The following is a 22485-nucleotide window of genomic DNA, read 5'->3' as shown; positions in this document are numbered from 1 at the left end:
ATATGGTCTTTTTCAGAATTATGCACAGGTTCTTATTCTCGTAAAAACCTTTGATCTTGGTATGATGCATGCAGCTGACATGTTTTAAAGCAATATATCATTCCCTCTATTTCCAAAGTTCAGAGGTAGGTGTAGATTCTTACATATCCGAAATCGCACCATTCATGCACAAAGGGGCAGGTTTGGAGAACTCCAGTGTTTGCAGACGTACAAAAAAGAATGGAAGGAAACAGTCCAAAGTAGCCCAATGATGACTGAATGTGCTCGGGGGACACTGTATGCTGCCTGTTGGTCAGGAGGAATGGAAAACTAGGTGGGGAGACCAGAGCAACTTCCTAGAAGAGAATATGAATAGTTGGCTGGAGCACCAAACAGAAGCACTCCACATTGCAGGTCCTATTTGTCCATGAATACAAGCATGCCTATTTTCAATTCTCCTTGTATTTATGGCATAAGTTATTGTTTATACTACATTTCCTCTCAACTTCTCTCTTATATGTGAGTATTCTTAGGTGGTGGTGGTTTTTCTTTAAAAAAAGACTATTTTGTGAGAATAAAACAAATCTGATTTTTACACACACACCCCAATCTAGGACTCATACCTAACTTGCTTTCTTTATGGTTTTAATATACCGTATTTTTCACCCCATAGGGCGCACTGGCCCATAAGGCGCACCTAGTTTTTTTTTGGGGGGGGGGGAATAAAGAAAAAAAAAATATCCCCCCCCCAAGGCGCAAGCTTCCCCCAACCCCAGCCCCCAGAACAGGCTGCTCTCCGCAAGCCGTGGGAGCCATCCCGCGGCTTGCGCAGAGCTACCCGAAGCCCGGGCGCAACTGCTCAGCGCGCGGGGCTTCAGGATAAGAGGCAGCGCTGCGCAAGCCGGAGGAGCCCTCCCGCGGCTTGCGCAGTGCTACCCGAAGCCTGGGCGCGACTGCTCAGCGCGCCGTGGCGTCGGGATAAGAGGCAGCTCTGCGCAAGCCGGGGGAGCTCTCCTGCGGCATGCACAGAGCTACCTGAAGCCCGGCGCGACTGCTCAGCACGCCGGGACTTCGGGATAAGAGGCAGCGCTGCGCAAGCCGGGGGAGGGATCCCGCGGCTTGCGCAGAGCTACCCGAAGCCCCAGTGCGACTGCTCAGCTCGCCGGGGCTTCGGGGTGCAGGCAGCTCTGCGCAAGCCATGGGAGCCCAGGGGGAACTCCCGCGGGCTCCCACGGCTTGCGGATAGCTTCCTGAAGCCTGGAGAGGGAGAGGGGTCGGTGCGCACCGACCCCTCTCGCTCTCCAGGCTTCAGCGAAAGCCTGCATTCGCCCCATAGGACACACACACATTTCCCCTTCATTTTTGGATGGGAAAAAGTGCGTCCTATAGGGCGAAAAATACGGTAACAATACATGCGTGTAATATATTTATTTTATGTTTATTTTATTCAGAAAGCTGTTAACCCTTTTTCTTTATAAACTCAAAACGGCTGACAAAAAATAAAACAGATGCCTGCTTTTGTTTTTCCAGATTTGTATATTTGTAAATAAATTTCGTTGCTAGCTTTGCCTTTATATATAGCAAAATTCTTACTTTTTAAATACATTTCCGTTTCTACAGATCTGCATACTGACATATTTCTACACTGTTAAGAAGTCACAATGATTTCTACTGTAAACATAGCAAACTGAATTTGATATAACTGACAGGCTATCTGTCGTCGGGTGTGTGTGTGTAAAAGGTTGATTAAACTCACAGGTTATACATTTCAACAAAAAAGGCTCATAGGCATGTAAACTATAGCATAATTTCTACTAGGCTTAGATAGAAGTTTTGAAAGGTTTGGAGTGTTAGGTTTTTTTTAAAAAAATAGTGATCTATGTCTTTTAAAGGGACGCAGGTGGTGCTGTTGGTTAAACCACAGAGCCTAGGACTTGCCGATCAGAAGGTCGGCGGTTCGAATCCCCGCGACGGGGTGAGCTCCCGTTGATCAGTCCCTGCTCCTGCCAACCTAGCAGTTCGAAAGCACATTAAAGTGCAAGTAGATAAATAGGTACCGCTCTGGCGGGAAGGTAAACAGCGTTTCCGTGCACTGCTCTGGTTCACCAGAAGCAGCTTAGTCATGCTGGCCACATGACCCAGAAGCTGTATGCCGGCTCCCTCGGCCAATAAAGCGAGATGAGCGCCACAACCTCAGAGTCGGCCACGACTGGACCTAATGGTCAGGGGTCCCTTTACCTTTACCTATGTCTTTTAAAGATGGTGGTTAATTTTAGCTTTGGCTGCATACCTAGAAGGAAGTTCTACTGAATTCCAACGTGTGTAGAACTGCAGTCTAACGCTGCCATTCAACACCCCCCCCCCCACACACACATACACACACTTTGTGTGGGGCTGGATTGTGTGCAGTTTTTTGTCCCACCCACCAAATGGGCAGGTAGGCAGAAGGGCTGCTAGTGGGTTCCCCACTAATAGAAACCTGTAGAAAGTCCTGAAAAGGCCCCTTTTCATGAGTGCATCACACCCAATTCAGGTTAAATTCTGCTCTAGTTCCAAGCTGGCACTGTTATTTGCCCCCACTTTCATCCTGGATGGTGTGAGCAGCAGGGCTGCTTATACAGTGTTGGCCCCACTGTTCTGTTAAGCACTGCCAACTTGCAAAGCCAGGGTTTTGATTGCACCCTTACCAAAGATGAAAAAGCAGCTCGCTGCAAATAGCTGTTTAGGAAAACATGTACTTGTGCAGAGTCATCAACATTCAGCCCGCTCAAAAGAAAACAAATAAAAACAGAATAAGAGAACTGTATAATAAAGGGACTCTGAGGACCATCTTGTCCAGCCCCCTACAATGATGGAATATGCAGCTGACTCATACGGGGATCGAACCTGCAACCCTTTGGGTTGAAGGGACACAGAGAGGCAAACACAAGTTGCCGATGAACTGAAAACATGACATTCAATGTTATTGCCTTTGAATATGCAAAGTAAGTTTTTCTTCTCAGACTGTTGGCTGATACTTACATTATCTAAACCAACCAACGAACTCCATCTTACTCTCTTTGATAATTGCATTGAAATCTGTTGTGCTTCAGGAATCTGATTTCATTTCTGATGTATTTCAACCATCAACCTCTTGAGAAGTTGCCAGCCAGGAATCAGCTTCCATTGATTTTCCAGGGTGCAGAAGCCAGTTCTACATCTACAGCAATAATTTGTAGTTCGCAACTTTTCCCCTCCAGGATATTGAGAAGTGTTGTTTCCATGAAACATTAAAATATTCACTTTGAAGGTCTCTCTCCCACCCCCGGTATTACTTGTTGCAGTGCCCAATACAATACAGTTACATCACTCAAATCCCTTAAAAACTGAGCTGGCATGAATAATAAAAGCACGAATTTAATCTTTGGCCTCAATTTATTTGTAAGAAAAAAAATTCTTTCATCTCAATATATCAAGGATATGGTTACAGAATTAGCAGAATTGTGTAAATAATCTCCATTTAAACATGACTATGAAGTATAAATAACAATTTAAGGAAGAAATGTACAAATAAAGTGAGAATATGTATTCTAAATACTTGTCTTAAGTGTTTAAGCAATTATTTCACTTCCATCTCTCTTCCAAAATATAAAAACAACTCTGTACAGAAGAGATAATACCAAAATATTCACAATGAGATCAACTAAAACTAGGGGTGATCCAATGGTTGGTATACTAATAATCTCAGAATAGATTTGTGACTTACTACATGTCAAAACACAAACGATTACTTGTAATAACCACTGCAACTCAACAATAACTTTGTGCATAAGGTAAAGGGCAAATCAATTAACAGAACAACTATTTCAGTCCTCTGGAACTACTTGCCATTTCATATCACTTATTTCAGATATTAAAAAGCCACAAGAAACACTAGGGAGATAAGACCTTGCAACTGACTCATTTGGTTTAACAGGTCCACAGGTTTCTGTTAAAAACCCAGTAGATCAAACCAGCCTTATCTCTTCCCCCACTTTGCCCTAAAACACCTCGTAATCTGAATGGATTTATGCTTGACTGGTGTATAACTTTCCCAACACAGGATAAAAGTTAAAAACTTTATCAGGCAGAAGATGTTTTTGCACTCCACTCCAGGGACAAACTTTATGAAATACCAATAAAACTCGCTAGCAAGAGTATGCATTACAAGGAAAATCCTGAGAAACTTCGTTCAGGAACTTGATTTCTTCTCTTAGACTTTTTCAATTTATTTATACCTCTCAGACAAAAAACACACACACACCAAAACCTCCTGGGTATTCTAATTACTATTCCTGCCCAAAAGAAAGGGAGCAGCCTCTGCAGGTTTTAATAAATCAAATAAGAATCATTTTTATCTTTTGTCTTAAGGTACGTAGGTACTTGAAAGTATCAGGAGCTTGCAGCATTTGTCATTTATTTCTCAATCCATCCCAGAGACCTACAACGACCCACCAAGCTGCTTAACACAAGCCACTGAAACATCAACCTAAACCTGGATGATACACATATTCTGACAAAAATAAAGAGGAATAGTGGCCGTCATGTTGCTAAGCAACAGTTACTAAGCCAAGGCTACCACTGGAAATTCCAGGTACATTACAGACAGAAGAGACCTGTGGCTGTAATGGAAGTCTAGAAATAAAGAGCCACTGCAAAAGGAAGAGGGTGTATGTTCACATTTCTCGGATTTGGGAGACAAAGGGAAAGCCCATTTTTCTGCAAACTATTTCCACTCTTCTGTCTTGGTCAAGGACCATCCCATCCAGCCTTACTTTCTCCCAAGAAGCTTTCCATGGGAAGGAACAATTCTATGTTTCTTTTCTTAAGGACAACTGTAGAATAAGGGTTTGGGATAGTCCATTTCTGTTTTGGTATCACAGTTCCAAAGTATACTTCCAGAAGAGCCTCATCTTTCTCCGACTTTACTTAGTGATAGGGAAATGATGATCTAGCTCCTGTACTTAAGACTTGTGCACATCTTTAGTATCTCAGCAAGCTCCTGAGATGCTACAACTGCTATGTGGCAGAATAGACTGTAAATTAGGAGAGTAAAATACAGCAGCTTCCATCTAGACATTTAAAAGTGTTTACAAACAGCTGTAAATCTTCTGGGAAGTAGCCAGTTATTTTTTCCCTCAGTTTATTGTATTATACATACAAAATATTGTGCGCTGTTGTTGTTAGGAAATACATTGAAAGAAATCATACAAATGAGCTTATAAATGACACTCCCTATACGAGGTTATGGAAATAAATCTGAAAGATCTGTCAGGCACCTTGATAAAATATTACATATGAAAATATTCTGCACCCTAGTCTCTCATCTTCCTGACTTCTTTGCATCTTCAAAAGAACTGTCACAATCAGTTCTGATATTATATATTCTACTATTCTAAGGCAGAGGGATGTATGTCTTCTTCTCTAAAACAGGCCAATATGAATCACCCAACATTATTAGAGGGCTTTTAACTATGGAAATAACTGCGGACATTTGAACTTCTGGCTGGTGAAAAGATTTTTAAATACAGGGTAAAATATGTTTATTTTGTAGGGTATAAACAGATGTGCCCTTGGGGTGGAGGCTTAAACTCTTATTTGGAAACAGACTCTTGTTCCCACTTCTAGGGATGTGCACTGGAACACATGTATCCTCAAACATGCCAACATTTCTGTTCTCATATTGCAGAACACACAAATGTGAACAAAATGTAACAGCCATCGACTGGTGACTTAAGACACATTTTCAACATTATTTATGCTTGCATGACAAGAAATTCCTGCAGGATTCAGAAGAGTCCTGCTTCTCTACTCACAGTGTACTGTACAGGACTGTTTCCACATTGCTTTAAAACACAGTTATGCTTAACTATGACTTAAAATGAATATGCAGAATGCTGGTGCAGTAGCCATTTTGCTCCTTTCCTACTTGAGCTTCTACTTCGCTGTCTGGAGGGAAGCCATGGTTTGGCTTTGTGTTACATCCAAACTCTGGTTGATGAGTTTGTCTCTCTGCAAACAAAACATGAAGGTTGCTTCTTGGCTTGCTTCTCGTGCTTTCTTTGGGGGAAAGAAACCACAAGCCCTCATTAAACCATGGCTTAGCTCCCTGAAGCACGGAAGGAGAAAAGCAGCCACAATTTTAGCCTCATATGCCAGCATGCTATGTTTTCACCTTTATACCACAACGATGCTTAACTGTTGTTTAAAGTGATATGTAAACCAGTTTACAGACATGTGCATAGACAATATACTAGGGCATTCCAAAGAAGGGAAATTATATTTGCACCGTCTTTATCCAGCTTTTCCTCCCCACTGAGCCACATTATTTAAGTCTTGGAGCTCACAGAAACCTGACCAGACAGAGGATGAGATTATGGGCACCCCTTGGCTCCCCAAGGCACCTTCTTGGCCTGCTACACTGACTCAGTACTTCTCAGGTTCATGTATTGAGGAAGGTAGGTAGAAACAGGACACCATTGAGCCATATGAGCATCCTTCCATGCACAAGCACAGCATCCACATGATGAAGGACTGTATCCTTCATATTTGTGCCATTTTTCTGTCCTTTAATTGTGAAATAAAAAACAGACAATAAACTGCATAATTAAAGATAAGCCTTTTTATAACAATCCACTGGAGTTAAGATGTAATTAAATACATTATTTAAGCAGCAGTTATCAGAATCAAAGAATGGCTATCTTGTACAGCAAAAAAAATCCCAACCATATGGAATATGTGCAGAATTACTATTTTTGTTCAGAGAAGGGGGAGGAGGGGAAGAGACAGTGTGAAGTCATTCAAGCAGAATGATAACTAAACCAAACCCAGATCAAAGGAATAAAGAAGAAAGGCTGAAATGTGAAGCTGAAATATTTATTGCCTTCAAAACATCATCCCTGTCCTGTCCCTGGGCACTTTAATATTGTGAAGTTGCTAGAAAGCATTCTAAGTTGCATTCATCACTGCAGACAAATGAACCAAAAATTTAAGGAGACAACAGGCTTGTTCATTATTCAGTGGTTCTGAATCTAATATGGAATTTCTTGTTTAGGGTGGAAGAAAGCAAGCATTTAATTGAAGAATTGTATACAGTTTTGTGTATTTGGTGATGTTAACATCAAATAAACTGTATGCAGCATTTTTAGTACTAAACTAAGCCACAACTGAAAACTCCTTTGGGTATTATTATTAATATTAGCATATCGAAAATACAAAATTAAAAGATTGAGTTCGTTGGTTGGTTTAGATAATGTAAGTATCAGCCAACAGTCTGAGAAGAAAAACTTACTTTGCATATTCAAAGGCACTAACATTGAATGTCATGTTTTCAGTTCATCGGCAACTTGTGTTTGCCTCTCTGTGTCCCTTCAACCCAAAGGGTTGCAGGTTCGATCCCCCTAATGAGTCAGCTGCATATTCCATCATTGTAGGGGGCTGGACAAGATGGTCCTCAGAGTCCCTTTATTATACAGTTCTCTTATTCTGTTTTTATTTGTTTTCTTTTGGGCGGGCTGAATGTTGATGACTCTGCACCAAAACCAAAACAGCACCATCCATGCACAAGAGAAAGGTTCCAGCGAGCTTAGAGGTACTCAACAGAAGAACAAAAGATCTTTAAGCAAGCAAAACCCTGAAGGGCACCCCAAGGAGGACTGAGCATGTTTAGTGGGCAAGAAATGCTGACTGATTGTTGGTTGGGTTGGGGGACTGGCAAATGAAAATCTGACGGGAGTGGGAATAGAATGGAGAATTAGAGGAGAGCAGCCAACTGGCTGGAACAATGAATATGGGGACTCCACACTACAACTTAATATTACAGATCTGACTGGTCCATCATAAATGCATAATTGTGAGTTGCCATCAGTACAAATTACAAATCTACCTGCAGCATTGTGGAAACAGTTTTAAAACAAAAACAAAACCCATAAGGGAAACATTCAGCAATTGATAATAAACATAATAAAATAGCAAATGCTTCAGTTATTCTGATGTCCAGTCTCTTCTAATAGCTAAGATAAAGGTCTCTTGTTTTTGAGTGACCATTTCTGTATTATCAACAAGTTTGTTAATTTAACCACTCCTGTAGGAGTCTACACACTGATGACAGTGAACTCCAAAATCCCAAAGGCATCCATAGGAAAAGATGGAAAATAGTACTTCCAAATTGCAAACTTGATCTTTCAAGCCCTATTCAGAACAGGCTAACACCTTAACACTGGAACAATTTGTTTCTTAATGAGGAGCAATTATGTTTGTCCACATTCAACAGTCCATCAGGACCAACACAGCCTCCTCAAGGAGATCTAGAGCAGCCTATTCCAGGTCCTGGATGATCTGGGATAAAGCATCTGGGGCTTCGGAGTTGGCTGCCATCAATATGTCAGCTTTTGCAAAGATACAGCATAGCCATTTAAAAGCAAATACCTTTAAAATGGAGATAAAAGTTTATTCACTACGGGAAACAACTGGGCTCCATTAGTTTAACTGACCAACATGCTATTCTATAATGTTGATTAGAAATTGATGAACGTTTCTCCTCCTAGTTTTTGGCTTTGGCTGCTTAAAATCTATTTTCACAATGTTGTTTGTAGGTCTGTTTGTAAACCAGATCTCAAAGGAAAAAAACAACTATCTGACTTTTAGAAGACATCTGAAGGCAGCCCTGTTTAGGGAAGCTTTTAATATCTGAAGGACTACTGTATTTTAATATTGTGTTGGAAGCCCCCCAGAGTGGCTGGGGAAACCCATGAAAGATGGGCGGGGTATAAATAAATTATTATTATTATTATTATTATTATTATTATTATTATTATGGATATAGAATATGGAAGAATTGTTAGGTGTTTTGATGTATGTTTTTAATATGGTATCGAGTTGTTAAATACAAAGGAGACAGCACAGAACCCTAGGCCAAAAGGTAAAAGCATTGAACTGCCATCTCCCATTGCTATCTCCTAGAATCCTAAGAGTCTGATACAGTTATAATTTCTGGATTGCTTATGAAAGCATCATGTTACTTACTTCAACCCCATTTTAACATATCAGCAGGCTTAGAATATAAGCATAGTGTGTGGTTTATATGTATCGGTCTAGGATGGCAAAGAAGACTTGTTTCCTCACCCTCAGCCCTACTGGAAGTGGCATTTACAGCCTTGGCAGGGTAATGGGGAAATATGTTGCTGTTTCCCAGCCTCAGCGTGCCAGACGGGGTGATTTTACTGCTCCTCTCAGCCATGTGGAGGGCTGGGAAACATGACGAGACCCCAGAGAGCCAATTACTTAGGCTTAGCTCCTGGTGGGTGGAGATCCCGGGGCAGACCTGGGTGAAGACTTTGTCCATCCAGATCCACTCTGGGAGTATTTAAGGCGAGCTGCAGGGGATTGGAAACCCCACTGTTTACATCCCGCTTTCCCTCCTACCCTCCCTTTATTGCACTCATTTATGGGCTGTCCTTTCAGAAGGCAACAACCCTGCATTGACTTTCCTTTAGGTAATTTAGTGGTCACTGTTTTCAGGGGCAGGGAGGAATTTGCCCTACAGAGTGATTGTCTGGGTCTGCAGGCTTGGCCTACCTGATAACAATCATCCCAACTTTATAGTGGAAGAGGCACTGGGTGGGATTTCTGATGGGGATGGGTGGTGGGGAGGGAATTCAGTTTGGATGGATAGCCTCCAATATGATTTTAAGGTTCTAGATGCATAAGAATAGTTGATAGGCAATGACATACAATGTGAGCATGCAATATGTTCAGTTACAATAACAAAACATCCTAAAGAAATTCTTCTAAAATGCTCGTTCATTTCACAGCATGTAATATTACTTTGTAACCATCAAGTTATTTATCATGGCGGTGAATCCATCACCTACTGTACCTATCCTGTTGAAGATACATCCACTAGTACATTCGAAATAGGCCTAAAGAGAAATCAAGTGCAGAAAGGTTTTTTAATTTATTTATGTTTTAGTTATAAGCATCTCACTAGCATTAACAGGCCCTGTGGAGAAATAAGGCGTGGGATCAGTTTTGAAACAGTTAACGGGATACTTATTCTTTTAAATGGCAACTATAAAACAAAGGTTTCCACATATTTTCTATTTTCTGTTCATACTTTACGTTATGCCCCCTAGAGTGAGGGTTATGTCAGCATGTTCACTAGAACTAAAGGAATGTTTACAATATGATGGAAACTTTGACTGCTTTGGGACTAAATGGTTTCAGATGCTCAGAGTACCAAGTGGAGAACAGATGCTTTCCCCCAATGATTTAGGAGTAGAGGAAGAATATTAAAGTTGGGGGGGAATAATCAAACTCTTCAGCCCTGCATATATCATTGTTTTTAAATCACAAAGATCACTACTCTCATCATGATACAACTCTTTTAATGAGCAGAGTACTTAGCATCTATATGATGACAAACACAGTATTGAGCCCCTATAACATATCAGCTTCGCCATTCCATGTTAAAATGTTCAGAAACTTGGTCCCTGTGTTCAGAAACCTCAGCGTTCCTAGATCTGCAGGATAAGGACGTCAAAACAATTGTGACACCCACACTCAATAAACAACCTCGACATTCTCCAATTTAGTTATGGAGGTTCCAGAATCTCAGGGATTCACATGATACCGTCCTGGTCTGCAGTAAGACAAAGCAAGGTCTCAGGTCTTCCTGGTCTTCTGCAGTAGAGTCCTCTGAGTCAGTAGCGTATCTTCAGGCTGGGCGTGGGGTGTGAAACTCTGGTTCCTGACATATATAACAGTGAGTAATTAAAGAGTGGGCATACCCCTTGCATAGTATCTAGCGGGATATTAATTCAGGCTGCTCCATGTTCAACCTCTGGCTTTCAGGTCTAAACCACAATCTCAAAGGATTTGGAAGCTTCTTCCTACAGAAATGTGATGTGCTACCCAGTGGAAGCAGGAAGAAAATTGAATCTTGCCATATAAAATTTCAGAAGTGACTTCATGAATGACACATTCCCTAAGCCACAATTAAATAACATTAAAGTAGACACCACTTCTAAAAAAAATTGGCTCTGTACAAATCTTCCACAGGTTATCTCTGATATTCATTTATGCAAAAAATGGCGGGTCTGTAACTAGCAATATGGAAGGCAAGTCTTATCCGATATCTTCCCCCAGCATTCTCATACACACTTACAGTTTAGCCCATTTCCAGCTCTGTGTCTTGTCTGGCTTGGAAACAGAATCACCAAACCTTATGGGTTGCCTCTGAATCTGCTTACCCAACAAATGGCTCTCTATGAATTTTGCACCAGTAAAATCTTAGCTAATTCTGAAAGAAGAATATTATAAATTTTAACTATAAGCTATTTATAGTTGATGCCCAGGGTACATTAGATCAAAAACACCAATGCTAGTAACACAAGATAAGGCACATGGGTATGCAGGCTGACATGTAAAAGGACAATCTGTGAAACTATAATCATAGAATCATAGAATCATAGAGTTGGAAGAGACCACAAGGGCCATCGAGTCCAACCCCCTGCCAAGCAGGAAACACACTAAAGGGGTGGGGGGGGGAAGCATTCAAAATTCTAGAACTAACAGACAACATAAAAACTGCCAAATTGCTGGGTCCAAATGGAATTCACTCAAGAATTCTCAAAGAACTCAAATGCTGATCTTCTGACAAGAACAAGTAACTTGTCCTTCAGAACAGTCTCCATACCTGAGGACTGGAAAGTAGTCAATGTAACATCAATTTTTTAAAAAGGGACGGGGGATGGAGTGTCCTGGAAATTACAGACTGATCAGCTTAACATCTTTCCCAGGGAAACTTGGTCGAGAGGGCGATTTAAAAACAAAACAACCAAAAAACCCAAGTGTCAGAGATGAGTTGTGAGTGCTAGCGGAGATAAGAGTCCGGGAATCCAGCCATATTTATTGCTGCTTTCATGCTATTTACAATCAGCTTTGAAAGTCCATTCCAGTCATGGCAAGTCAGTTGCCTCGACTGAAGTTGCTTTCGGTTTTGCCCCGCATAGCCACCTCCTAAGCCCAACCCCCCTCCTTCCTCTCTTACGAGAGTGGCTTAGCCCCGGAAGTGCCTCCTCCCTCTCAGATTCATTGCCTCCTGACAGCCTTTCACCACCTTCCTCGTCCGAGGAAGAACCACTACTAATTAATGGAGGTTTGTCTCGATACGTTCCCATTCTCTCCCCTTTCTCTGCCTCCCATTCCCTGACACCAAGCATATAGAAGAATAAGTCTTACTGAAGCAGGACCAGCAGGGTTTCCACAAGGACAACTCCTGGACAACCCATAAAGCTGAATGTTGGAAGATTCAAGACAGATAAAATAAAGCACTTCTTCATGTAGCGCATAGTTGAACTATGGAACTTGCTCCCACAAGAGGCAGTGATGGCCACCAATCTCAATGGCTTTAAAAGAGGATTAGAGAAATTCATGGAGGAGAGGGCTATCGATGGCTGCTAGTCATGATAACTCTGGACTTCCTCAACAGTTAGAGGCAGTGATGCTTTTGAATACCAGTTGCTGGAAACCATTTTTTTGGGGGGGGAGGGGAAGAGTGCTCTTGTGTTTGAATCTTGCTTGGGGGTTTCCCACAGTCATCTGTTTGGCCACTATGAAAACAGAATGATGGACCAGATAGGTTCATTGGCCTGATCCAGCAGGCTTTTCTCATATTAGAAGTTGGGGAATGCTGAGTTCTAGAAGCAATGAGGTTGCTGGTTATCATACAATTTGATTATGTATGTGACTGAATTCTTCTATTAAGCTCAACATGATGTGTTCAGGTACTCGTCATATTGATGTACCACAAAGATATCACAATGATTTAGACATATATATCATACAAAGGGTGATAATTCCTAAATAGATGTCAAGACAACTTTAATTGAAGGGGACAAGCTTTTTGATGGGCGATGAAGACATTTCAGGAGTCTAATGCTGTAATATGACAAACATCTTGTTCATATGAAGCAAGACATGCCAGGCAAGCAATTACTGTACAAGTTATGTAAGTCTTCCTGCCATTACCAACAACGGTGTTATCAACTTTTCTCACAATGTCACAATCTACTAAAAAATAACACCTCAGTAAGCACACTAAGCATTCAAACCCTCAAAAGTCACCGAAGAATCACATTACTCCCAACACATATTGTTACAAAGAGACAAAATTGTTTTTTTAGTCATGTATTCCCAAAGAACAAGACAATAATTTTTTTAAAGTATTCTTAACGGGCTATCTTATCCAAATGATCATAATTTCATACCAACTTCTGCATATTGTGGAAAAGAAGTCTCTACAGTATATGATACAGTCACTGAGATTTTGTAAAGCTTGACCTTCCAAACACTGACATTGTGCAAAGCCTTTCATTTTAAACAAGATCTGATCAGATGTATACACCGAAGAAAGAGAAGTGGCACTACCTTCTTACATAAAACAAAATTAGAATTAATTTAAAGCAGTTGGTGGGTGAGCATTCGCTCTATAACATCAGAACTTGCAACAGCTTTAGGCTTGGCTACCAAGACAGGTAAGGAAAGTAACATAAAGGTTCATCACCATAATCTCCATCACCAAACACTTGACCATAGATCACATCCACATATGCTTTTGACAATTTAATGTGTGTTTGAAAATGCTTCAGCACTATTCTTCACCCATTTCACTCAACAGGCTATGTGAGTGTCAGTGGAAAATTATGGCCTATGGATAACATATTTGCAGAAAACAACTACAATCAAAGCAAATATAGTAACAGTGCAATTCTATGCATGTCTACTCATAACTAAGTCCCACTGATCTCAGTTAAGGCTTCCTCCCAGGAAACTATGTATAGCAGGGATGGGGCACCTGTTGCCCTTCAGATGTTGTCCAATTCTTGTCAGCTCCAGCCAACATGGACAATGGTCAGTGATAGTTGTAGTCCACAACATGTAGAACTCCACAGGTCCCCTTTCTCTGGTGTAGAGGATTGCAATCAAGCTTGCACTAAGGGTAGAGATCACTTTGAAAAATAATATCTGATCTCACACGAGAGTAGTGTTAAGTGAAGTAACTCTGTAGTCCCCGGTCGTCCCCGACCCCCCCCCCCCCCCATTTATGGATCACACCAATACCTTACTGTGGAATATCAGTTTATTGTGTAATTAAGCTGAACAGGATACAAGAATGAAGTGTATTCCTATTCTGATATTTGCAGCATACACATAAGTAGGTTACTCATGGAACTGTGCCAGCCCACTAGTTGTTGATCTGCCATTCATGTAGATCAATCAATGTACCACACAACCTATCAGGTCCCTGTGCAAAGATCACCAGTGAAAGAATGAGAACAGCTGGAAAAGTAAACAAATGACAGCACTTGCAAGTCACATATCGGAAAACAATATCCCTGTGCAAATAGCTTAGACAACTATCAGATCTTTGAATCACCAATATTACACCTAACATTTCAGAGCTGACAGCAAAGCAGGCTATATGGAACTAAATTATTTGCTAATGTAATACATATCCCACTTAAAGCGCAGCGTACATGGTGCTCCTAACAATATCCATCTAAGTACCTAATAGGCCCTGATGTACTTAAAGAACATGCTCTGGATCTTAATTTCATTGCATGCATGCCTGTACACATTTTTAATTGGCCAGGTCATTTTGTTTATTCATTTTTTACTATGCTTACCATTTTTTACATTTCTTAACCTACCCAACCCGGCTTTTTCAACACACACTTAAAAACCCCACTTTTCAGCATCTGGTGTCTACTCTGTATATACTTAGCAATGTAATCCCAGCCCCCCCATTTTCTGCATTCATTGCAAATGAGATTATATCAAGAAAGGTTTAGCCTAATAAGTGATCTGTCCCTCATAACATGCCATTATGATTCAACTAACATACAGTAATCAGAAAGAACCTCCCTTGCCCTAAGTAATTATATAGGCATTATGTGTTCAGTCATGGCATGTAGACATTTTAAATTACTTTCTAAAGAAACACTAACTTATATTAAAGCAATTTCCACTAAGGAGAACATGGCAGTGACTAGTTTGCCAACATTAAATATAAATCAGCATTGACAGGAAATGTGCAGCAATTACGAGAACTGCAAAGCAGTAAAGAGTATTTTTTAAACAAGCTTCCACTGGAAGCATAGGCACATTAATAAGAATTCAAACCCCCAAATCTGCTGGGCTGGAGCAAGTTAGGAGATGGCCTATGTCCCCTGGCAGAAGGGAGTCTTTATCTGTGGAAATACCCCTACTAGCAGAAGTCAACTGAGAACCATGAAGGCTCTGTGGCTTCAGATGGAGTGTCGCTGTATGGAGACTGGCTGCTTGTTGCAGGAGCCAGTGCCTCCCTTGAAACATGCCTTGATGGTACTCCAGTAAGGTGCCGGGGGAAAGGAACATAGCTCAAGTAAAAGACCATCTCCATGCAGGGGGTGCATGGCAATGAGGGTTTCACAGTCTCCCTGGACCATGCTAAGCACTCACCATGAGATATGGAAAACATTCCCCATTGCTTATGGAAAGGGTGGCAGATGTGCCAGGCATTTCCAGAAGCATGAAATATGGCAGAGTCAGTTATAATGTATGCAGTAAATTAAAAAATGTCACGAACAGAACATCCTAAATTTAAAGTAGCAGCGGCCACCCTATTATTTCCTAGTTGGAAACATTTAGTTACATGATACTTTAATGCAAGAGCCAGACTAGACTTTGGAATACAATGTAACTACAACTTTAATTGTCATAAAGGTGGATACAGAATAAAAAAAGTAACTTATTGCAACAAACAATCTACATACCTAAAGACTGCTTCTTTATCTGATGGGCAGACTGAAAAAACCAGTCATTATAGCATTTTTACCGTAGACATAAGCATAACACAATTCTTTTAGAGGCTCACATTATATTTATTGGTTTAGGGGATTAAAACAAACAAACAAAGCTTTGCTCTATTTAACTTAATAACTTTTCCTGTTCAAACCCGCATTTGTTTGCTTGAACAACACTCAACCAAATCAAACTCTGGTCATTCAATCATTCATTTGATTTGTATGCCTTCGTCTAAAGATTACAGGGCAGCTGACAACATAATACAAAATGAGAGCACAAATATAACAAAATGAAAACCAATACCCCCCCCCAAAAAAAAACATTTTAGAGACGACAGAATGTTAATCATCCAAAGGCCTGGTTATAAGAGAGAAATGGGACTGCAAAATCGCTCCATCTCCTTTGCTCTACTCAAAGCCCAGTTCCATCAGGCTCCTCCCTGAATTGTCATCTAGCAACAGCCATTTAATCAGAGAACAGGGGGAGAGAAAGCGGGATCTGCAGGGGCTCTACATCAGTGTTGCTGAAAGATAGTAACTTTTAGTTCATCCTATCCTAGAGATCTTTTCATTCCAAATGATTGTTACCAGAACTCTATGCCTAAGTTCTCTTCCCCACCTCCATCCCTTTTCAGTTTGTATTGCCTTTTAGATTGTGAGGGGATGAGCGGGAGAATGCCCCATTGTGCAAGTCCCACTGTGCAAGTTAATGCCTTTGCACAGAGCTTGCACTGATGGGACTCATAAGGTAATTGCTACCCTTATGGTTTTGCTTTGGAGAAAACAAGCCATTAACAGTGTACTGTGTTTACAGTTTAGAGTAAGATATTCTCTACAATAGGGGTTGTAGAGAAGCCCCGTTGGGGGGGGGTGTTAAAAAATAAAGCTTTTTGCGGGTAGTTCCATGGGGGGGGGTTAAAGGCAAGGGACAAAGGGGTAAAGTCACTCACAAATAGATCACTATGGTTCAAAACAGCAGCACAGAGAAAGCTCCGTCTTCCCTTCCAGAGATCATACAACAATGGAGGGAAGGGCGAGGGGCGGGGCAGGAGTCAGTTTTAGCGACGCTAAGGAAAGGGAGCCAGAGATTGACCGTGATCTACCAAAACCTCAAGGGAATCTACCAGTAGATCACAATCGACTTGTTGGACATCTCTGCTCTACAACATATATACCAACAAACAGTGCAACCCTACTCAAAAGTAAGTCCAAGTGAATTCAGTGGGGTTTACTCCCAAGTAGGGATGGGGACAAAATTCAATTTGATTCACCTTTAAAGATGAACCTTACCTAATTTCCACATTCAGAAAAAATACATAAACTGAAGCCATCCTTCAAAATTCACATTTCTACGAAACTTGTAATGCTGCTCCCCAACCAAGTAATCTGTATGTAAATGTGTATACTAGGGCAAAATGGGCATAAAAATGGTCAAAATTGCTTCGCAAAAACATGTAGATTATGCAGAATTGTGTATATTCCTTTCTCCAGCAGTGCTGTTAGCAGAGGGACTCAGGAGCAGTGGCAGTTTCACCAGCAATATACCGCTGAGTGAAACCAACATTGCACTCTGCCCTCATACGACGCAGAGGAATAAACAAGCTGTATTGGAGAGGCACTGATACAGCTTGTTCCTCCCTCTGCATCTTTAAACTGCTCGACTGAGGACAAGTTTGCAGCTGCCCTTACCTCAACCAAGCAGTTAAAGGAGCTCCCAGCCCAACGCTGGCTCCCGTGAGCCGATGGTGGGAGCTCCATGAAACTGCTCAGCTGAGGGGAACGCAGTTGGCGCTCCTCACAGCAAGCAGTTAAAGAAGCACTGATGTTCTGCCTGCTCATGGCGGGACTGTCTCAGCTGGGGAATGGGAACCTTCCCTCCACCCAGCTGTGCTGGACAAACAAGTTGTGTTGTCCTAGCCCACAGGTGCCTGGGTGAAATCACCTCAGCTCCCAAGGTGAAAGCTGGAGAAGTTTCACCAGGTGCCTCATGGGCAGAGACCAATGCAGATTGTTTTTTCAAACTGCGATGTTTGGTTGGCGATAAACCATGATGTTGAAAAGCTAATATCGCCCAGTCCTACTGTGTGTTATGATTGTTATCTAAGAAATAACATATTTGTGTCCCTCTTAAAAAATCTGAATGAGTTTCCCATGAAGAAAAGGACAGGATATTTGTTAAACTGCCCTAAAATATTGTTCGGGGACGCGGGTGGCGCTGTGGGTAAAACCTCAGCACCTAGGACTTGCCGATCGCATGGTCGGCGGTTCGAATCCCTGCGGCGGGGTGCGCTCCCGTCGTTCAGTCCCAGCGCCTGCCAACCTAGCAGTTCGAAAGCACCCCCGGGTGCAAGTAGATAAATAGGGACCGCTTACCAGCGGGAAGGTAAACGGCATTCCATGTGCTGCGCTGGCTCGCCAGATGCAGCTTGTCACTCTGGCCACGTGACCCGGAAGTGTCTGTGGACAGCGCTGACTCCCGGCCTATAGAGTGAGATGAGCGCACAACCCTAGAGTCTGGCAAGACTGGCCCGTACGGGCAGGGTACCTTTACCTTTTTAAAAATATTGTTCACCTCTCTTAAGCCAGCAACTAGTAAAACTCAAACTGCATGACTTATTTGACTCTAGTTTGGATGTGAAAAGAATACACCTATGTATGGTTGTTTAATCATATTGATTTTTAATTGTGATCTTATTGCTTCTTTTATATCTTACATATCGTGTTTTATTGTATTAAAATCTGAAATCTATGGAATTGCAAAGTTCACAAAGTGCAGGGCTTGCAAAGCTTGCAATCAATTGGTTGGGCACTTGGGAAACACTGCACAAGGGATTTTGCAGGCACTGAACTTTGTGAGATGTAGGGAAGGTGGTTGGGCATGACCAAAATGGTCTAGAAAACCAAATTGGGAGGCCTGTCCAACTACACTTGGCCCAGGTAGGTTCCCCACCCGTCATCTATAGTCTCTAACCACAGGGTTAAGATCAGTGTTACCATGCAGCAATTGTCTAGATTTTCAAGCAACACAGAGAGATGATAAGCTGTTTAATAGTTGCTGTTCAGCTTTTGGTATAACCGATATCCATTTCTCTGGATTAATGGGAGTGACTACATCTTCACTGCCACAGTGGCCCTAATCTAGCAAGCATTTGTAAGATAGTAACAGAAGGAACGTAATAGAGGGAAGAAAAGAATCTTGCAGCTGCTCTTTTTCTAGTCCCAGAATTCAAAAGAAATGTGGAACTGAATAGACCAGATCAGAGTCACCTTCTGATCTAGTAAATTTCACTCCTGAAATAAAATTCACACTTTTTTTTTCATTTTAAGGGGCTGCATAAATCACTGCTTTGTGCATGGAGTGGAAGCAGTATATTATCAGTCACAGGCACCATACTGCAGGCAATCAGAATCATGCTAAAAGGGACACATTTCTATCTCAAGTGTGCTGGCTATGTTTCTGTTTTTCTGTCACAGAGCTTGAAATACTACAAGTCAGTCTCATATGAGATGATGGTGAAACAAAACAGCTGCTCACACGCAGAAGCACATTGCCCAGAAGCAGTAAGACCCCTATAATATTGCCTCAAATCTCTGAAAAATTATCTGTACATAGTCTAAACATCTGCCAAGTTGAGAACTTATAAAGGCATAGTATAAGCACACACATGAAATAAACACAAAACACTACACACACACCCCACCCCTTTCAACATATAGCTGTTTTACCCCCTTTCCTTCCCATACAGAATCTATGCTTCTGGGTTCTGCATGATTATCAGGTGTGCAGAATCAGGCCATACATCTATTCCCTGAAAACACACAATACAACCTTTATTCCTTTATATGCTGCTATTACCTAAAAAGAACCATGAGAACACCATAAGATAATATTTTAATGTGAGTATGAGCATCATCTTTGGGATTTAAATTAATACTGCAGCCATCAACACTAAACGCTCTCTGTGTAAACGCTCTCTCATCTCAGTGTGCTGGAATATTTATTAGGGTTGAACTAAAAAGAAGAGTTTGTGGTTTTTGCCAAAGCTTTCATCTGCTGAAAAAAGCACACAGCTTTAGCAGTTGGGGGTTGGAAATGGGAAAATGCACTCACTTATTCAGAGTCAGGACATGGAGCATTGACTTAGATCTTAAATGGTTTTGTAATGCTGTTATATAGGATAAGTTACAGGTAGGTAGCCGTGTTGGTCGGCTGTAGTAGAAACAAAATAAAAAAATTCCTTCCAGTAGCACATTACAAACTTAGTTGGTCTCTAAGGTGCTACTGGAGGGAATTTTTTTATATAGGATAAGGTGCACCATCATTACGTCCATGCAAACCCTGACTTTCAGGGGGAAAGTGGGGGAGCACTTGGGTGACAGTCTTGAAGCAGCAACAGAGAGGGTAAAAATATTGCTACAAGCTCAGATAGTTTTTATACTTTTGAAACTCAAAGAATATTTACAGAGCACTGCTCTGTACAGATCTATATTTCACACTGAAAAAACAAAATACAATATTTATTTGTATCACCACATTGTCTTTGCTTTGTTACATTACTGCTTATAAAAGCTATAAGCAAAAGGCGACATTAAACTCTCCATGAACAGGAACTTTTCAAATGCCATAAAAAACCCACAACTGGATATGCACAATTAACACAGGCAGCAAAGTTAATCTCCAGACCTAACTGTTTTTAATCATATACTGGGTGACGCTTTTTGGTTAGACAGTAGAAAGAAAGAACAGCACTCTTCTTAAGAGTTTGATGCCTTTTCTTGAGAAGAGCCTACAATGAAGACAGCCCTTTTCTATTTACACTGAGAAATGAGGATATAGTGAAAGTATCCAAATAGCAGAGTTAAGTGGAACTTCACCACTCCTGATTCTATTTGATGGCTAAGAACCACCTCTCTCCATCATGTATATTTAGATACAAGCATGACTCCAGTATCAACAAAACCTACATATGTATTAGGATAATAACACTATATGAATTTATATAATGTATAGGAATGTATGGGAGTATATTACATTGCATTTGTGTGTCTGTATACATTTCTCTCTTTCTTATACACTTCTTTGTTCTCCCCACCCCCTCAAGTCTCCCCTTTTTTCCTTTGTATCAATTTATTTCTTTTTAGCCGAGATTCTTTCAATAAAAATATCAATATTTAAAAAACAAAACATAATCTTCCTCAGGAACATTCTGGAGCCATTTTACTCACCTCAGCATGTCTTCCATTTTTCGTATTCTCCTATGAGAATCCTTTCTCTCCTTCTCAAAGTCATTCTGCAACCCATGCATCTAACATTTAAAAAAGAAAAAGAGTTACGTTCCAGCCATCACACACCCTGATAACCGTGACATATGGTCACTGCCAGTCATTCTCTGAGGTCTTCCACAACAGACTCTATGTGAGGCTGCATTTGAAGATGGTTCTGAAACTTCAGCCAATGCAGAATACAGCAGCCTGCCCATTAACCAGCACAGACCACTATTCTCACATACAGTGAGAACCTGAAACTGTTCTTAACCTGAAGCACCACTTTAGCTAATGTGGCCTCCCACTGCCACTGCATGACTTCTGTTCTCATCCTGAAGCAAAGTTCTTAACCCAAGGTACTATTTCTGGGTTAGTGGAGTTTGTAACCTGAAGCATCTGTAACCCGAGGTACCTAAGTTCCCAAACGCCTTGCGAGTCAAATGTTTTGGCTCCCGAACGCCACAAACCCAGAAGTGAGTATTCCAGTTTGCAAACATTCTTTGGAACCCGAACATCTGACACAGATTCCGTGGCTTCCAATTGGCTGCAGGAGCTTACTGCAGCCAACTGGAAGCCGCACCTTGGTTTCCGAACATTTTGGAAGTCAAACGGACTTCTGGAATGAATTCCGTTCGACTTCCGATGTACCACTGTATCTGCAATTGTCCCAGTTTGTTTTCCAGTCCAATATTAAGGGCTTATTTAAGGCAGAGCTTTCCAAACTGTGTGTTACAACATATCTGGCATGCCCTGCGGAGGACCTTAAGGTCTACAAATGACAACACTTTGGAGGTCCCAAGTCACAAGGTGGTTAGATTGGTCTCAACTAGGGCCAGAGCCTTTTCAATACTGGTCCCGACTTGGTGGAACGCTCTGTCACAAGAGACTAGGGCCCTGCGGGACTTGACCTCTTTCTGCAGGGCCTGCAAGACAGAGCTGTTCTGCCTGGCCTTACGGTTTTCATCTATGGGCTACTTCTAAAATGAGGCTGCATTTTAAATTGTATTTTAACCTGTATTTTAAATTGTCCCCCCCCCAATTATGTTTTTATTGTAAAAGCCTACTCCTGCCTTTGTCCACTAGAGTTGCAAGTAACCCCAACCAGTGATGCAAGTGACCTTGGGACAAAGCTAAGTGAGCATGAGCCAGATAGTCATGTAAAATACAGTAGTGTTAAGAAATAAAACAGCATAACTGAGAGTTTTAAATGTTTCTTTAAAATTTTACTTCTTGTTAGTGGAACTTGCCAGGGAGAGCTTTGTCCCTTTTGCCACCTTGTACTGCAAGGCAGATGGAAAGCTGCCATCTCACCATTCTTGACCAATGTGATCACAGATTTTACATACTCTAAATATTTCTCACTATGTCATCCTCAATT

The 22485-nt window shown here is 41.3% G+C and overlaps 1 protein-coding gene across 5 annotated transcripts in view; it reads right to left on the bottom strand.

The window, feature by feature from the left end:
* CEP112 (centrosomal protein 112) overlaps positions 1-22485 on the bottom strand; it is a 210426-nt gene that overhangs the window by 120535 nt on the left and 67406 nt on the right. For all 5 annotated transcript variants that reach the window (XR_013835792.1, XM_079965385.1, XM_079965387.1 and 2 more), the window contains one exon: positions 21069-21148. Coding sequence is in view for 4 of the 5 variants with exons in the window: in XM_079965385.1 (XP_079821511.1) it covers positions 21069-21148 (80 nt within the window). In the remaining variant the exon portion in view is untranslated. The remainder of the gene's footprint in view (positions 1-21068; positions 21149-22485) is intronic.

This window comes from Podarcis cretensis (genome assembly GCF_951804945.1).
Source record: "Podarcis cretensis genome assembly, chromosome: 2".
NCBI classification, from domain to species: Eukaryota; Metazoa; Chordata; class Lepidosauria; order Squamata; family Lacertidae; genus Podarcis; species Podarcis cretensis.
This window is presented reverse-complemented; position numbering and strand designations above follow the sequence as displayed.